The sequence below is a fragment of the Myotis brandtii genome, unplaced genomic scaffold, assembly GCF_000412655.1.
Source record: "Myotis brandtii unplaced genomic scaffold, ASM41265v1 scaffold250, whole genome shotgun sequence".
In the NCBI taxonomy this organism is placed as follows: domain Eukaryota; kingdom Metazoa; phylum Chordata; class Mammalia; order Chiroptera; family Vespertilionidae; genus Myotis; species Myotis brandtii.
In genome coordinates, this window is record NW_005359478.1 from 417609 (window position 1) to 435879 (window position 18271).

The 18271-nt window shown below is 41.0% G+C and overlaps 1 protein-coding gene across 7 annotated transcripts in view; it reads right to left on the reverse strand.

The window, feature by feature from the left end:
• RPRD2 (regulation of nuclear pre-mRNA domain containing 2) overlaps window positions 1–13171 on the reverse strand; it is a 66311-nt gene extending 53140 nt beyond the window's left edge. For 6 of the 7 annotated variants that reach the window (XM_014540690.1, XM_005867379.2, XM_014540685.1 and 3 more), the window contains exon 1: window positions 12378–13171. In XM_014540690.1, coding sequence (XP_014396176.1) covers window positions 12378–12582 — 205 coding nt within the window. In that variant the 5' untranslated portion in view covers window positions 12583–13171. The remainder of the gene's footprint in view (window positions 1–12377) is intronic. The other variant, XM_005867378.2, reaches the window with a different exon arrangement.
• Window positions 13172–18271: the final 5100 nt, after the last annotated feature.

The window sequence follows — 18271 nt, forward strand, 5'->3', positions numbered from 1 at the left end:
AATAGGGATTGTGCAGGAGGCAGCTGATTGATGTTTCTCTCTCATCGATGTTTCTAACTCTCTATCCCTCTCCCTCCTCTCTCTAAAAAAAAATAAATAAATAAAAAATAAAATATATTTTTTAAAAAAGTTGATTATAACCAAAACTCTATTCATGTATAATACAAAGTCCTCTCCCTTCCTCTCTGAAATCAATTTAAAAAATAAACAAACCCAAGTCAAATCCCTAGTCCTTAATGAAAACTCTTTAAACCACTTCCATTTTTCTTTACTCTGAACTCATACTGCTCTTATATTTAATACTAGAGGCCCAGTGCACAGATTTGTGCACCAGTGGGGTCCCTCGGCCTGACCTGTGGAGATCAGACCAAAACCGGCTCTCCAACACCCCCCACCCGAGGGAGTGTGAGATTGTGAGAGGGCACAGACCAGGCCAAGGGACCCCACCGGTGCATGATCAGGGCTGGGGAGGGACAGTGGGAGGGCTCCAGGGCATGTCCGGCCCGTCTCGCCCAGTCCCAATTGGCTAGACCCCAGCAGCAAGCTAACCTACTGGTTGAAGTGTTTACCCCATGGTGGTCAGTGCGCGTCATAGTGACTGGTCAAACAGTTGAACGAACGGTTGGACACTTAGCATATTGGGCTTTTATTATACAGGATCATGCAGTGTTTCACACGTTAGCTTCTTCTTGGGTGGATTGTAAAATGTTTTACTTCTTTTCTATCTTCAATAATGCTGACTATCTATGAACTAGCTTGCTAATATGTATTTTGTTGACTGCCTGTCTGCCCTGATCTAACTTGAGGCCAAAAAAACAGCAGATTTTTCCTTTTCATCTTCAATAAGTATTGGCACAAGACAACTATTTATTATGTACATCAATGAAGAGAAATATTAGTGTGGTTGATTCAAACAAATTAATTCCCAAAACATCCCATTGAGTATTAAGAACACATCATACTGATTCTTTTAACAAATTTACCTTGATAATTATATGCTTAAATGTGTATCATGATAATCTACCTCTCCACACCTTATATTTCTCTGATAGGAAGAGAGATGCTGCGAAGAGCAGAAAGGATAACTTGTAAGAAAACAATATATTGCCTGGCTGGCGTGGCTCAGTGGTTGAGCATCAACCTATGAGCCAGGAGGTCACAGTTTGATTTCCGGTGAGGGCACATGCCTAGGTTGCGGGCTCCATCCCCAGTAGCGGGGCGTGCAGGCGGCAGCTGATCAATGATTCTCTCCCATCATTAATATTTCTATCTCTCTCCCTTCCTCTCTGAAATCAATAAAAATATATCTTTTTTAAAAAATATATTTTTATTGATTTTTTACAGAGAGGAAGGGAGAGGGATAGAGAGCCAGAAACATCGATGAGAGAGAAACATCGACCAGCTGCCTCCTGCACACCCCCACCAGGGATGTGCCCACAACCAAGGCACACGCCCCCGACCAGAATCGAACCTGGGACCCCTCAGTCCACAGGCCGACGCTCTATCCACCGAGCCAAACCGGTTTTGGCAAAATATATCTTTTTAAAAAACCATAATATATTAACCAAAGTATCAGCTGACATTTCAAAATCAATGCCACCACCAATAACAACAAAGCATATCTGACATTACGAGTTGTAAAATTATACATTTACAAAAGATTTAGAAGAATTGGTTTCTATAAAACTTATTTAACGTCACAATTAGTTGTCACAGTTGGATACCATGCCTTGACTTTTTCTCAATCTATCTAGTAAGTAAAGAAAAATTTCGCCCTGGCCGGGTAGCTCAGTTGATAGAGTGTCGTCTAAATATGCCAAGATTGCAGGTTCCATATACAGTCAGGGTACATACAAGAAAGAATCAACCAATTAATGCATAAATAAACAGAACAACAAATCAATGTTTCTCTCTGCCTTCCTCTCTCTAATATCAATCAACCCATCAATCAATAATTTTAAAAAAAGAAAAAATTCCAAGAAGTAGTATGGCCTTTGGCAGTTGTTCCCCAATTCTGGTTTTGGTCTTTAATGAAATTTCTACTGGTTTGCAGAGAAATGAAAAAAATAAGGACATAACAGCTTATTTTTCCTAAAGTAAAATGTATCCATACTAAGGGATTTTTCCTTATCATCTTCTTTTTACTTTTCTATTAAAATACCTTTATGAAATAACAAATTTAATGTCCTTAGCTGGCAATATAAACAATCCTGTTTCAGCACCCTTAGTTTTTTATTTTCTTAAACTGATTAGCTCATATCTAGAAACTACAGTCTAATAGATCTTCTCTGACCTTGACTCATTGTGAGCTACCAAAGTAAATGCATAAATACTTCATCTGCTTAGTCTTCTTTTTAAAAATATTTTTATTAATTTTATAAAGAAAGGAAGAGGGATAGAGAAATAGAAACATCGATGATAGAGAGAGATCGATTGGCTGTCTCCTGCACGCTCCCTACTGGGGATCAAGCCCGCAACCAGGGCATGTGTCCTGACCAGAATCGAACCCAGGACCTCTTGGTTCATGGGATGACACTTAATCCACTGAGCCACACCAGCCAGGCATAAGCATATTTTTAATGCATTACTAGTGTATGCTAAAAAAGTAAAGGAGCGCCCTGACCAGTTTGGCTCAGTGCACTGGCTAGAGCATCGGTCTGTGGACTTAAGGGTCCCAGGTTCGATTCCAGTCAAGGGCATGTACCTTGGTTGCGGGCACATCCCCAGTGGGGGGTGTGCAGGAGGCAGCTGATCGATGTTTCTAACGCTCTATCCCTCTCCCTTCCTCTCTGTAAAAAATCAATAAAATATATTTTAAAAAAAAGTAAAGGAGCTCTTTGAATATGTATTCTCCTCTCCCTTTCTCTCTATCTAAAAATGAATAAAAACATTTAAAAATATGCTTATAACCTTCCATACAGAAGAATTTAAATAATTTACATTGATACTACTCCCTCAAGGAGGAGGAACATAACTTCCCACTTCTAAAGTGTGTACTATGCACAGTGACCTCTTTCCAAAGTGTCCAGTGTGATGGGGGAGAGGGAGAAGTAACTTTACAAAAGAAACCTGACAAACACTGCCTTAACCAGTGACCAACATTAGCATCATGGGTGATAAGTCATGCTGGTAGTTACCCTTGATATGATGCAATAAAAATGGCACTTTACTTCTTCCCAGGAACTATAACCCAATCATGAAGAAAAAAGAATCAGACAAACCCATATTAAGGGACATTCTAGCCCTAACTGGTTTAGCTCAGTGGATAGAGCGTCGGCCTGTGGACTGAAGGGTCCCAGGTTCGATTCCGGTCAGGGGCATGTGCATTGGTTGTGGGCACATCCCCAGTGAAGGGTGTGCAGGAGGCGGCTGATCAATGTTTCTCTCTCATTGGTGTTTCTGGCTCTCTATCCCTCTCCCTTCCTCTCTGTAAAAAATAAATTCAAAAAAAAAGGGACATTCTACAAAATACCTGACCAGTACTCCTCAAAACTATTAGTCAAAAAAGAGACATGATGATTAGGCAAAAAACTAAGGAAATCCACAAATAAAGTATGAATTCTAGTTAATAAGTACACATTAATATTAGTTCATTTGTTGTAACAAAGGCACCACACTAATTAATTTAAGATGTTAATAACAAGAAAAACTGGATACAGGGTATATGACAACTCTCTATACTATTTCTGGTTCATAGTTCGATGCTCAACACTGAGCCATGCCAGCAGGGCAAGAACATTTCTTAAGTCAATCAGACCTAGTTTCAAAGCCCAGCCCCTATTTCCAACTGCATGACCTTTTCAAAACACTTCTTTCCTTATCTACTCAATGGGATAATAATAATACCTACCTATTCAAAGGTTATTGTCAAGATTACATAACACGTGTAAAGTTCCTAGGATAGCATCAGGTACATAACTGTCCATAAATATTAGCCAATATGAGGATTATATACACTATCTAAAGGGCTAATTATCTACTAAACAACTCTTCTCAGATGCCCTCTAAACACTCCAACTCCATATGTTCAAATCTGCTTTCATTATCTATCTCTTCCTCCCCAATTCTCTGTCACCCAAGACAGAACCCATAGAATCCATCTTTCAAATTTTCCTCTAACTTCATTCCCAACATACAACTGGTTGAAAAGTTCTATCAAATTCTGCTTACTAAAAACCTCTTTGAAATCAGTGAAATACACAGGCACACAAACTCAAAGAAACAGAGAGTATAATGGTGGTTGCCGGGGACTAGGGAGTGGGGAGATGCTGATCAAAGGATACAAACTTCCAGTTATAAGATGAATTAGTTCTGGGGATCTAATGTACAATATGGCGACTATAGTTAAAATACGGTATTATATGCTTGAAAGTTCCTAGATCTTTAAACGTTCTCTAACACAAATAAATTTATGAGGTGATAACCTTATTGTGGTAATCATTTTGCAATATATATGCATATCAAATAATCATGTTGTATCATGATTATTGAGATGTCAATTCCATCTCAATAAAGCTGGAAAAAAATAGGCATAAGGCTGTTTGGGAACCATTATACTATTTACACCACACTCACTACGTATGGAATAATACAAAATACCAATAAACTTTGAAAGAAACGGGAAGCAGTCTAGCACAATGGTAGTAGACTCTGGAGTAAAGAGTGCTTAGATTTGAAATTACTGTTCATTTGCTGTGTACCTTGAGCAACTTACGTCACTAAGCCTTTAGTACTTCCCTTATTACCATTTATAATATTTCTTCATTATTTTCCCTGTCACCAGTGTAATTTTACATATATATCACTAATAGACTTATTAAGTAATAAAAATTTACCTCATGAATTATATATTAAATGAGATCACATAAGAACTCAGTAAATGTTAACTATTATTAAATCTATTAGTGATATGTTTGTGAAGTTAACTACATTAATGACTAGAAATTTAATAAAGAATATTGTTAAATAATAAAGTATTTGCAAGCAACAGAGGCTTTGAATCTATTATTTCTTTTTTTTCTCCCACTCTCACCTTCTGCCTACATTTTTTAAAAAATTAAACTTATGGTTAGCCACTCTGAAACCAGTATTATTAAATCTGTTAGTGATATGTTTGTGAAGTTAACTACATTAATGACTAGAAATTTAATAAAGAATATTGTTAAATAATAAAGTATTTGCAAGCAACAGAGGCTTTGAATCTATTATTTCTTTTTTTTCTCCCACTCTCACCTTCTGCCTACATTTTTTAAAAAATTAAACTTATGGTTAGCCACTCTGAAACCAGGTAGTTTCCTTTTCCTACACTATAAATTTTCTGACAATTTCCTCAAAATAATCAATTAACTTCCTTGAGCCTCAGCTTATAAAATTTTTAAGTGGGGATAACTCATATCTTACAGAGCTAATGTCAGGTTTAGAGGTAATATATGTATGATATCTAGTAAATAAACTCAGTGAATACTTTCACTGCAACCAAAAAGTGATACCGCTTTTAAAGTATTACAGCATATAAAAATGCATACTATCACACTTCCCGGAACCAATTATTTTTGTTCAATTCTTATCTTAGTTACTAAATGTTCAGTTTCTTATAATTTTCAGCATCCAATACAGAGTTTTACATAAGCAAGCATTCAATATTCCTGAATTCATTTTCTGAATGCTGTCTTTGGACACAGAAAGACACTATACATTTCAATAACTCAAGTAATGCTGACTGTCTCCTGGACACAAGAGATCATCATTTTAAAATACTGCTTTATGCTATAGTTTTTAAACTATCAAACAGCTTGGTATCCATTCTGGTCTTTTAGAAATAAAATGTGGAATGTTGTATCTCCTAACATTAAAAGATCTTTCCCCCTCGAACACTGCAGCTTTTACTAAAGGGTAAAAAAGAAACTCGCTCACTCACTCTCCCTCTTCTAGTGGTTACCAAAGAACCATACAGTGAAAGCAAGTGAAACTATTCACTAAAGAGTGAAGTGGAGAGAGGAAGAGAGATGAGGGAAAAAATAAAGGCCACAACCAAAATATTTAAACCCAGCAACTAAACATTTAATTTCTTTCATCAAAGAGCCTCTATTTCAATGTTTCTCTCTAAGAAAAGAATAAAAAGAATGAGGTATTTTTTAAACTGTCTTTATCTTAGCCAGAAAAACTTTATGTTCCAAAGCCCAGATGAAATTTTTGCCTTTTTCCAAAAGGAGGAACTAGGTTCTACTACTTTCTCTACAAGATGTGCATTTCTCCAGGTGCTCTATAATTATACAAAACAACTACTTTTTGTTTCTTTGACAAATGAGAAACTCAGTCAAGCTGGTTTGTACAATAGTGTTAAATTATTGAGCAATTTTACTAGGTTCTCTGAGCTCCTTCTACACATTAAAAGGCCTCACATAATCAGATAGTTGAAGTTTGTTTTTGTTTTTAATATATTTTATTGATTTTTTACAGAGAGGAAGAGAGAGAGATAGAGAGTTAGAAACATCGATGAGAGAGAAACATCGATCAGCTGCCTCTTGCACATCTCCTACTGGGGATGTGCCCGCAACCCAGGTACATGCCCTTGACCGGAATCGAACCTGGGACCTTTCAGTCCGCAGGCCGACGCTCTATCCACTGAGCCAAACCGGTTTCGGCAGATAGTTGAAGTTTTAAAACAACTAACTCACATACCCTCTTTGGACTTGAATAAAATTAGTAAGCCTCACTTCCTAAGAAATTACACACATACATACCCCTTCTCTGCAGATAAAACTTTAATTTTGGGGTGACCTGTTTGAGCAAATTTTAATGTTAATATTATTCTACTGCCAATGAAATTTTCCTTTCAAGATTTCCATACCACAGGACCATGTGAAGCTTGTCAATATTGTTTCACACTTTGAGTTATGAGAATAGAATGTTTATCTGTTACATAATTTATTTAGCTTACTATGAGCTATATAGCAAAATTATGTTCTATATGTTATTTCAGATCCACCTAGAGCAGCGGTTCTCAACCTGTGGGTCGTGACCCCTTTGGGGGTTGAACGACCCTTTCACAGGGGTCGCCCTAAGACCATCGGAAAACACATATATAATTACATATTGTTTTTGTGATTAATCACTATGCTTTAAGTATGTTCAATTTGTAACAATGGAATTGGGGGTCACCACAACATGAGGAACTGTATTAAAGGGTCGCGGCATTAGGAAGGTTGAGAACCACTGACTTAGAGCCATGTATATAATACCACCCTCTGCATTTGACAGACAAAGCAGCTCTATGAAGAACATAACAATGGCTTGTAAAATGTCACAATACAGCCGAAACCGGTTTGGCTCAGTGGATAGAGCGTCAGCCTGCGGACTGAAAGGTCCCAGGTTCGATTCCGGTCAAGGGCATGTACCTGGGTTTCGGGCACATCCCCAGTGGGAGATGTGCAGGAGACAGCTGATCGATGTTTCTAACTCTCTATCTCTCGCCCTTCCTCTCTGTAAAAAAGTAATAAAATATATATAAAAAAATGTCACAATACAGGTAAAAAGGCTCATTTAGTATATACCATTGCAATAATTATACGGTATAACTAAGGTACTTCCATGTTTTTAAACATTGTCAGGAAACATGGAAAATATTATTTGCATCTCTATGAACCTAGGACAATGGAATGAAGAAAATGTGACCTAGGTATCCAAAGGGGAGGAAGAAGACCAATTATGGTATAATTTGCCAAGAAGCCTAAACCAAGAGTAGAAATATGCAAGAGATCAAATAGATGTATTAGTTCTTTGGGGACTTGAGACAAAGTTTACCTTGAACCTCAAAAAGAACCTAAGCCCAGAACATATCAGATCAAATAAATAGAAAGAGGGATCTAAAATACTAGAATGCCCCAGAGCCTTCTCTCAACCTTTTGTCTATCTATTCTTATTATTCTATCTTATTACACTTACTTCTCTATCCACACTTAATCCCTAGTGCAGTCATGGGCCACATAACAACATTTCGGTCAACAGCAGCCTGCACATACAGGTGGCCCCACAAGATTATAATAGAGCTGAAAAATTCCCATCGCCTAGTGATGTATCCATCACAACATATTCCTCATTTCTGTTTTGTGGTGATGCTGGTATAAACAAACCTCTTGCATTGCCAGTTGTATAAAAGTATAGCACATATAATTATGTATAGTACATAATACTTAAAAATGGTAAGAAACAACCTTGTTACTGTGTATGTATTTACTACTATACTACACTTTTTATCATTAGAATGCACTCTTTCTACTTATTAAAAAAAAGTTTGCTGTAAAACATTAGGCCTTGTTATGTCAGCAGTAGACTCACAGATCTGGTGTTTGCCACTCTCCTGATTGCATCATTCTCTTGTGCTTGATTTAATCTTGTGTTGTTTTATAAATTTAGTGTAGCCTGAGAGTACAGCGTTCAGTGTAGCCTTACTGTACAGTAGTGTACACATTCACTCAACAGTCACTCAGAGCAACTTCCAATCCTACAAGCTCCATTCATGCTAAGTGCACTATATAGGTGAACCATTTTATACCGTATTTTAGTACCTTTTCTATGTTTAGATACACAAATACTTCCCACTGTGTTACAGTTGCCTACAGTATTCAGTACAGTACCATGCTGTACGGGTTTGTAACCTAGGAGCAATGGGCTCTATCATGTAGTCTAGGTGTGTATTAGGCTATATATACAATCCAGGTGTGTGTAAGTGCACTCTGATGTTCGAACAATGACAAAATCGCCTAACAATGCATTTCTCAGAATGCATCCCCATTCAGTGGCACATGACTGTAGATCTCTTCCAGCCTGGTGGCTCTAAAGACACACTAAACTAACACCCTGTCCTGTGGTGACTGTTGCACAACTCAGGCAAAAAAAGTCATTTATTATTACTCTCCTCTCTTACCCCATATTTAATCCATCTAGAAATCCAGTACGATCTACTGTCAAAAGAGATCTAGAATTAGCCTGGCTGGCATGGCTCAGTGATGGATGGTGGACCATTCAACCTATGAACCAGGAGGTCACTGTTCGATTCCCGGACATATGCCCTGGGTTGCAGGCTCACGGGCTTGATGCTCAGTGTGGGGTGTGCAGGAGGCAGCCGATCAATGATTCTCTCTCATCATTGATGTTTCTCTCTCTCTCCCCTTCTCCCTTCCTCTCTGAAATCAATAAAAAAATATATTAAAAAAAGAAGAGATCTAGAATTAAATTACTTCATATCAATTCGACTGGCCACAACCTGGTCTAAACCATCTGACCCCAGGATTACTATTATAGCCACCTAATTGATATACGTGTTTCTGCAGCAACCAATGACCTTTTTAAAAACACAAATCAGTTCACATCACTCCTCTGCTCAAATGGCTCCCCATTTCATTCAGAATAAAAGCCAAACCTCCTTAAAATATCTACAAAGTTCTTTGTGCTCTGCCTCTCCGTTTGCCATCACTCACCATAATTTCTGAGTTCATCTGTTAATCCTCATTTTAACTACTCCTTTCCAGCCACAAAAGCTCTCTTGCTGCTCCTTAAGCTTAGCCAGCACACTCTAACCTCAAGATCTTTGTATTTTTCTGTCCTCTTTGTCTTGGAACACTCTATCTCACACCCTCCTATCTATATTGTTTAATACCTTACCTCCTTGCTCAAATATCTCTTCTCAGTGAGGCCTTCCCTTACCATCCAATTTAAAACTGCAAACTCCCATAACACTCTGTATCCCCCTTCCTTGCTTTATATTTTATATTCTCTACAACACTGCTAATATTCTCACCTCCTAATATATTTAATATTTTACTTATTTATTGTCTCTTCTTACAAGAGTTTAAGGGGAGACAGAAGAGTGGTGAAAGGCACAATGAAAGTAGCTTATGCATTGAGCCTCATTTTTCATGTAAGAATACAGTATGTAATACATATAACACAAAATATGTGTAATGGACTCTTTATGTAATTAATTAGTAAGGCTTCCAGTCAACAGTAGACTCTTAGTAATTAAGTTTTGGAAGAGTCAAAAGTTATACACAGATTTCTGACTGCTCAGGGGTTGGCATCCCTAACCCGTGAGTTGTTCAAAGGTCAACTGTAAATACAAAACTACTACAAATTACCCTTAACTATTTAGAAAGTTACTTACATTCCACTAGGCCAAGGGAACAAAAATCAGGTTTTTACAAAGCCAAAAGCGTTTAACTAAATAAACTACATATTATGCACTTCAAATGTAGTCTTCCTAGAGCAGGGGTGGGGTACCTTTTTCCCCACCAAGGGCCATTTGGATATTTATAACATCATTTGCGGGCCATACAAAATTATCAACTTAAAAATCAGCCTGCTATATTTGGTAAAACATTTAATTAACTCACCCCCAATGCCTTGGCAGGGCCAGACCAAATGATTCCCAGGGCCTTATAGGGCCCTTGGGCCAGACATTCCCCACCCGTCCTAGAGCAATCATTTTTTTCCCTTCTTAAGATATTAACAATATTGATATTGACACAATATCAATAGCAGAGGCAGAAAAATTCTGGCTCTAGTATGGCTGCCTAGAAAAAATACGCTAATTGTCATTTGTAATCCCACAAGGCAGGGATGAAAACCAATTTATTCTTGCAAATGATGTAACCATACAGTTAAAGCACCAGAGCCCAAAGACAGAAAATGCTAAGTACTTTCATAATTTAGTAAAAATGTTTTAAAACACAAAGAATATGTTTAAGAAAAGTAAGTCCTCCACTCACATGAGCACTGCTTGCTACCACTGGTATACCAAGTACATTAAAAAATAATCTTGAAAACATTTTACAAAAGTTAAATGTGGTCATTGCCAACTGATATGGTAGAGTCAATCCCAACTCCACCATTTTATTGTGTAAACTTAAGCAACTTAATTAACACTTCTGAGCCTTAGTGTCCCCATCTGTAAATCAGTGATTAAAAAATCTACTTCTTAGGGTTGTTTTAAGGTGTAATGAGATAGATATACTATAAATGATGAGGGCGAGGCACATGGCAGATATTTAATATGAGAGGGTCTCTGATAACATATATTTGATTTTGTATGTTCTAATTTGACCTCTTCGAAAGAAACGTCAATCTGCTTTTGATAAGTATAGAAAGTAACTTCGATCTGCTATTGGTAAATATAGGTAATCCCCGTCTTGGTTCTACAACCCTTTCAGCATATATTATTTAAAGAGCCACAAAACATCTCTCCCAACAATAACTTCATATATACAAATGATTTTAAGCTTGGGCCTATGATTTTGCATCCATCTGCTCCCTAAACACAAACCAAAACACTACATAAGCAATGGCTGCAGTGGAATAAGAATAACTGAACGGTGGGTATCACTGGTGACCAGCTATGGACAGGAAGCAACAAAGGTCTAAAATTCAAGCATAGATGGACTTGGGATTAACCATCTCTTCTTAGCAGGAAGCAACAGTGACTTCTCCACACTTCCTTCTAAAAGATGTGACACCTTCTGCAAACGATCCACGCTTCCTGACAGTTTACCAGACCTCTTTTCAGTAGTAAAGCAGCAAAGTGGAAAAACTCCCCAATGAAGACAAAAAAGTCATAACCAGGGGAGTGGTGAAGGTACTACATATTCAAACAGCACCCCCAAAAGAAAGCGCATTTCCTGATTCCCGTTTTGATTATTACACATGAAACCAAACTCAATTCCTTAAAAAAAATTTTTTTTTGCAAGTGATTTTAAAGCATTGATAATACTGACGACAGTTATTTCCGGCCAGTATAAGAAGCCCCGCAGCAAACACGGGGAAACCTCCCAGGTCAAGTCGCTTCAGCTCTAAGTGGAACTCATGATCCTTAACATTCATCCAGGTAAGGCCCTTCTCATTACACATCACCAGTTTAGATCAGTTACAAACAGAGTAATCCAACATATCCCAGCAAAATGGGTGGGTTTACTACCGCTTAAACCAGAGCCCGTCCATCTTCAGGAAAACCAGAAATCATTAACACGTCAAGGCCTCTCCTAAGAGACAAACGGACGCGACAATTTCCGTGGAGGCTCAGCAAAGTCCACAAAACCGCACCGGGCTCTGAAACGACATCGTGCATAAATCCCTCTAGATCTGGGGCCAACGGCCCAAGGTCACACCAGGTCAGTGGCTAAAATATCCGAGAAATGCGAAGCCTCCTGCAATTTAGGAAAACCCTGGCTAGGAATGGAGTCTGGGTTGGGGAACACTCAGGTCAAAGCTTTAGACATGAACAGCCCAACCACATGCAGCGGCTCCACGGGAAAACACCACGCGAGTCACGCAATTATTTCCTTCATGTCCCCAGTCTTCCCGGCCCCAGGCACCCCCACACTCACATCTCCGGAGCCACTTCATCCAATGGTAGACGATAGTAGTGTGGTGTTTCTTGTTCTCTATACACCAAGACGACAGGCCTTGAATAGATTCCATGGTGTTGGTTACCGACTGGAACTTTCGATCCAACGAGGACTCCAGAGCCCCTGCCGAAGAGGCCGACGAGGAGGAGGCCTTACTGCTGCCTCCGCCGCCGCCGGCCGCCATCTTCCCGGTTTGCACAAGCGCTGCTGCTCCTCTGGCGGCGGCGGCGGCGGCGGCGGGAGCGAGCAAAACAATCACTGCGAGTGCGTGGAGGCCGGAGGTGGGGAGGGAGGCCAGGGGGAGGGGATGGTGCACGCGCTGGGCTCTTCTGGCGGCAGGACGGGCGGACCAGCTGCCGGGCACGCTGACGGCTCCTACACGCTTCAAGGAGGGGCTGTGGGTCGCGAAGGTTTATCAGAATTGCTCAAGGGGTTGTGTTTAAACCAGTCAGTAACCAAGGAAGAAGTACGCGGAAGACAGGTCCTTGCAAAGCCTTTCCAAACGCCTGGCCCCCCAAATCAATGGTTTTCTACTCCGGCTCTCTACGCGGAGGCCCTTCCCCACTCCTATCCCCACGCTTCTATCAGGGCGGGCGTCAATATCTGAAACGTAATACTACCCGACTGCCCCTTCGGTAGCAGAAATCTTTCTCCTTTAGATCCTCTAGTACAGAAAAGGCCCAAGGATGGCTAGTCAGGATTTTTTTTGCAACGCAATAGCCAGGGGACAGCAACAGTATCGCGCACGCGCCGCGTGGTCCCGCCCCTCTCTTCCTTCTCAACCTAGAAAGCAGAGAGGCCGTGATGGCGGGGCAAGCTGACCAATCAAGGGAGAAGCACGAGAAGCGCGCGCAGGAGCCGCAGGTCCGTAGGGCCGCGGAGGCGCGTCTATGATTTCTGCGCGTGCGCAACACCTCGGCGTGTAGCGGGCTGGGAGGAAAAACGGGGAGGGGAGAGGGAGGGGGAGGGAGTTGGTCAAACTGAGAGGTTGGGGGAAGGGGCTGCCCCGCCCCGCCCCGCCTCGCCTCGCCCTGCCTCGCCCTGCCTTTTCCTCCCTAGTGAGAGCTCTCTCTCGAGGCTCCCCAGCTCACAAAACAGGGCCGGAAACGCCCACCACTTAGCGGCCACTGTTACTTTCTGGCGGCTGCAGCCGCCGGGCACTAACTCCTCAGGGAACTGACGCACGACAAAGTGGCTGGCAGCCATCTTGCAGTGCCTTGATGATGCGCATGCGCCAGCTCCAGCGAGCCGTTCTCTGCGCAGACTCCCAGACCAAGCGATATTTTACACTACCCTGGGACCATACCATTCATAGCAATTTGACTATATGAATTATAGGAAGATGAAGCAGTAAATGAAAATTTCCCGGTAAAAATTTCTTTTTTTTAAAAAAATTGAGCCGTAACCGGTTTGGCTCAGTGGATAGAGCGTCGGCCTGTGGACTGAAAGTTCCCAGGTTCGATTCCGGTCAAGGGCATGTACCTTGGTTGTGGGCACATCCCCAGTAGGGAGTGTGCAGGAGGCAGCTGATCGATGTTTCTCTCTCATCGATGTTTCTAACTCTCTATCTCTCTCCCTTCCTCTCTGTAAAAAAATCAATAAAATATTTTTAAAAATCAATAAAATATATATTTTTTAAAAAATTGATTTCAGCCCTAGCCGGTTTGGCTCCGTGGATAGAGCCTTGGCCTGCAGAGCAAAGGGTCCCCTGTTTGGGGTCAAGGCACGGAACTCAATTGCAGACCAGTTCCCCACCCGGGTCCTGGTTGGGGTGCCTACAGGAGGCAACCAATTGACATGATAGTTCTGTCCTTCCCTCTATCTTCCCCTCTGAAAAATCACCCTCTGGTGAGGTTTTTTTAAAAAATTTGACTTCAGAGAGGAGAGAGAGAGAAACATCAATGATGAAAGTGAATCATGGATTGGCTACCTCCTGCACGTCCCACAACTGGGATGGAGTTGGCAACCCGGGCATGTTCCCCACTAGGAATGAGCCGTGATCTTCTGGTTCATAGATCTATGCTCAACCATTGAGCCACGTGGGCCAGGCTCCCCGTAAAATTTTCAAGACAAGTAAAGGTTAACATATCTCACCTTGGCCAGTTAAGACAATCTCACAATTGCATAATACATTATAGTTTACAGGAGCCTTAGATAGCTAGTATATTGCTTAGCACCACCTAGATTAACTGTTCCATCTCATCTGCCATGTAAATCCTCTGAGCAGATTTGGAGGCTTCTGTGTCCCACTGAACACATGCAATTATTATATTTTAATTATTTTATGTCTCCCTAGTAGACTCGTGTTTCTTGATGCAGGAAACCTATTTTGTCAAGCTCATATCTAGTATTCATTAATTCAACAAAAAGTTATTGAACATGTGGAAAGAACCATTCTAGATGTTGGTAACATCAAAACAGACACAAATTCCTTCCCTCTGGGGCTTAGTGTCAGGATACCGTAAGCAAATATATATCAGGGTGTAGTAAGGAAGTCTATGAAGAAGTATGAAGCAGGTTCAGAGAGGCAGAGGGCGATCCTGTATGGGCATAGGAATGGTGGTTTGGTGAACCAGGAAGTGATACTTGCTCTTGTTAAACAAAAATTTTAACTTTCACAGTCTTTAAAAGAAAAGGTTTATTAGCCCATTGCTACAAAAAAGACTGATTCTTGGGGTGTGAGCCTAACCACCACCAACATGGCTAGGTAAGAAAAACATGTCCAATGTCCTTGGGTTTTGCAAGCATTTTTGTTTTTAATCCTCACCTGAAGACATGCTTATTAATTTTAGAGAGAGAGGAAGGGAGAAAGAGAGAAACATCAATGTGAGAGAAACATCAACCAGTTGCCTTCCCATATGCACCCCGACCAGGCATCAAACCTGCAACCTAGGTATGTACCCTGACCAGGAATCAAATCCAAAACTTTTCAGTGTATGGGACGACACTCCAACCAACTGATCCACACTGGCCAGGTCTGCAAGCATTATGCAGTACATGAAGTAGGGGGAGTAAGATACAAATCCTTCTTAATCCACTCATCTGCTGATGGGCACTTAGGCAGTTTCCAAATCTTAGCTATGGTGAATTGTGCTGCTAAGATTTGGAAACAGCCTAAGTGCCCATCAGCAGATGAGTGGATTAAGAAGGATTTGTATCTTACTCCCCCTACTTCATGTACTGCATAATGCTTGCAGACCTGGCCAGTGTGGATCAGTTGGTTGGAGTGTCGTCCCATACACTGAAAAGTTTTGGATTTGATTCCTGGTCAGGGTACATACCTAGGTTGCAGGTTTGATGCCTGGTCGGGGTGCATATGGGAAGGCAACTGGTTGATGTTTCTCTCACATTGATGTTTCTCTCTTTCTCCCTTCCTCTCTCTCTAAAATTAATAAGCATGTCTTCAGGTGAGGATTAAAAACAAAAATGCTTGCAAAACCCAAGGACATTGGACATGTTTTTCTTACCTAGCCATGTTGGTGGTGGTTAGGCTCACACCCCAAGAATCAGTCTTTTTTGTAGCAATGGGCTAATAAACCTTTTCTTTTAAAGACTGTGAAAGTTAAAATTTTTGTTTAACAAGAGCAAGTATCACTTCCTGGTTCACCAAACCACCATTCCTATGCCCATACAGGATCGCCCTCTGCCTCTCTGAACCTGCTTCATACTTCTTCATAGACTTCCTTACTACACCCTGATATATATTTGCTTACGGTATCCTGACACTAAGCCCCAGAGGGAAGGAATTTGTGTCTGTTTTGATGTTACCAACATCTAGAATGGTTCTTTCCACATGATCCTTCTTAAATAATTTACGTTAGTTATAGACAAAGGGGATGGGAGAAGGTGAAGCTGGGATAGGAGCAGCGGAGTCCACAAGAGTCTGTAAAACTCATGTGTAAACAAGAAGCAGAGACTCCTGGGGTTCAAAATGGGGAGGGGGGAGGTAAGAAATTGGTCAAACTAGCTATTCTCTCTTTTTAGGTAATTTGGAAATAGTCACCCAGAAGTCCCAAGTACACTGAGTGCAAGCAGTCTTTTGTTAGTTTTGCACTACAGATGTTAACTGCTTAACCTCTAATTGTCTCTTCCTTCCACCCTCTGGCCTGCTGTAGTTTAATTTAGGTTATCTCATAATTTTCTCCTTGTCAATCTGAATGTTGATAACAAGATAACAAAGCAGATATGGGGGAAGGGCAGAAAGAACAGCAAGTGCAGCCCTGACCGGTTTGGCTCAGTAGATAGAGCATCAGCCTACGAACTCAAGGGTCCCAGGTTCGATTCCGGCCAAGGGAATGTACCTTGGTTGCGGGCACATCCCCAGTTGGGAGTGTGCAGGAGGCAGCTGATCGATGTTTCTCTCTCATCGATGTTTCTAACTCTCTATCCCTCTCCCTTCCTCTCTGTAAAAAACAGCAAGTGCAGAGGCCCTAAAATGGGAATGTCTTGACATATTAGAGAAAGAACAAGGAGGCCAGTGTGGCTAGAAGAGGAGCGGGGATAAGTGGTAGAGGTCTAAGAGGTCACTATAAGGGCTTTGGCTTTTAACTCTGAGATGGGAACCCCTCTAAGCAGAGTTTTAAGCAGAAAAATTACATGGGAAATATTTTTAAAAGATCACATTGGGCCCTAGCCGGTTGGGCTCAGTGGATAGCACGGCCTGCGTCTGAAGGGTCCTGGGTTCGATTCCAGTCAAGGGCATGTACCTCAGTTGCAAGCTCCTCCCTGGCCTGGGCCCTGGATGGAACAAGTGAAGGAGGCAATCAATTGATGTGTCTCTCTCACACGGATGTTTCTCTGTCTCTCCCCCTCCCACTCTCCAAAAAAAAATAAAATAAAAAAAAATAAAGATCACATTGGTTGCTGTTGAAAATACACTTCAGAAGAAAAAAAATAGACTTCAGAGCCCTGGTTGGCATGGCTCAATGGTTAGAGCGTCTCCCTGTGCACCAGAGGCTCATGGGTTCAATCCCAGGTCAAGGGCAAGTGCCTAGGTTGCAGGTTCGATCCCTGATCCCTGCCCTCAGTGGGGGCAAATGGGTGAGGCAACCAATCAATGTATCTCTCTCACACTGATGTTTCTTTCTCTCTTTCCATTCCACCTTAGCCCTCCCTTCCTCTCTCTAAAAATCAATGGAAAAAAGTATCTGCCCTCCTTGGGTGAAGATTAAAAAAAACAACAAGACTTCAGAAACACTTAGTTAAGGAGGCTGTTGGAATAATCCAGACAAGGAAATGATGCAGGAGAAGCCCCAGGCCCTGGAGGGGAATCTGGGGGGCAGTCATAGGTCCACTGGAGAGAAACAGAAACAGAAGAGCTTCCAGGGGGAAATGCTGGAATCTAAGAACACTGCAAATGAGGTTAAAGTTCATGCTAGTCAAGGGGAGAATAATGAGCTATAAATCTTGAAGATACAGGTTTGCACCCTTAGAAGATACAGGTTTGTACCCATAGAAGTCTTAGAACATAAGCCCCAAAGGGTGGGGTGTGTATGTTGGGACAAGGACCACCACCTCTGTTACCTTCCTGGTCCCAGAAGGTGATAGGGCTTTCTACGCAGCTCAGGAAGACCCTAAGTTGAAGGGCAGCTAAAGGACCCAGACAACCAATAAAGAACTGAATGAACTTAGAGGAAATATGTATGAACTAGAAGAATGAAGTGGCCATTTTCTCAGATGAACCAGGGGAGGAAAGAGGGAAAGGAGCAGTCATGTGAAAAATGAGTAGGAATCAGGATTTCAGGTATGGATATCTTGAGTTTGAGCTATCAGACACATAAATGGCATTAAATATGTAAGTATGAAATTCATGAGAGGTCTAGGTAGAAAATATAAATTTAAAAATTTTCAGTATATAGGTGGATCTTTAAAAT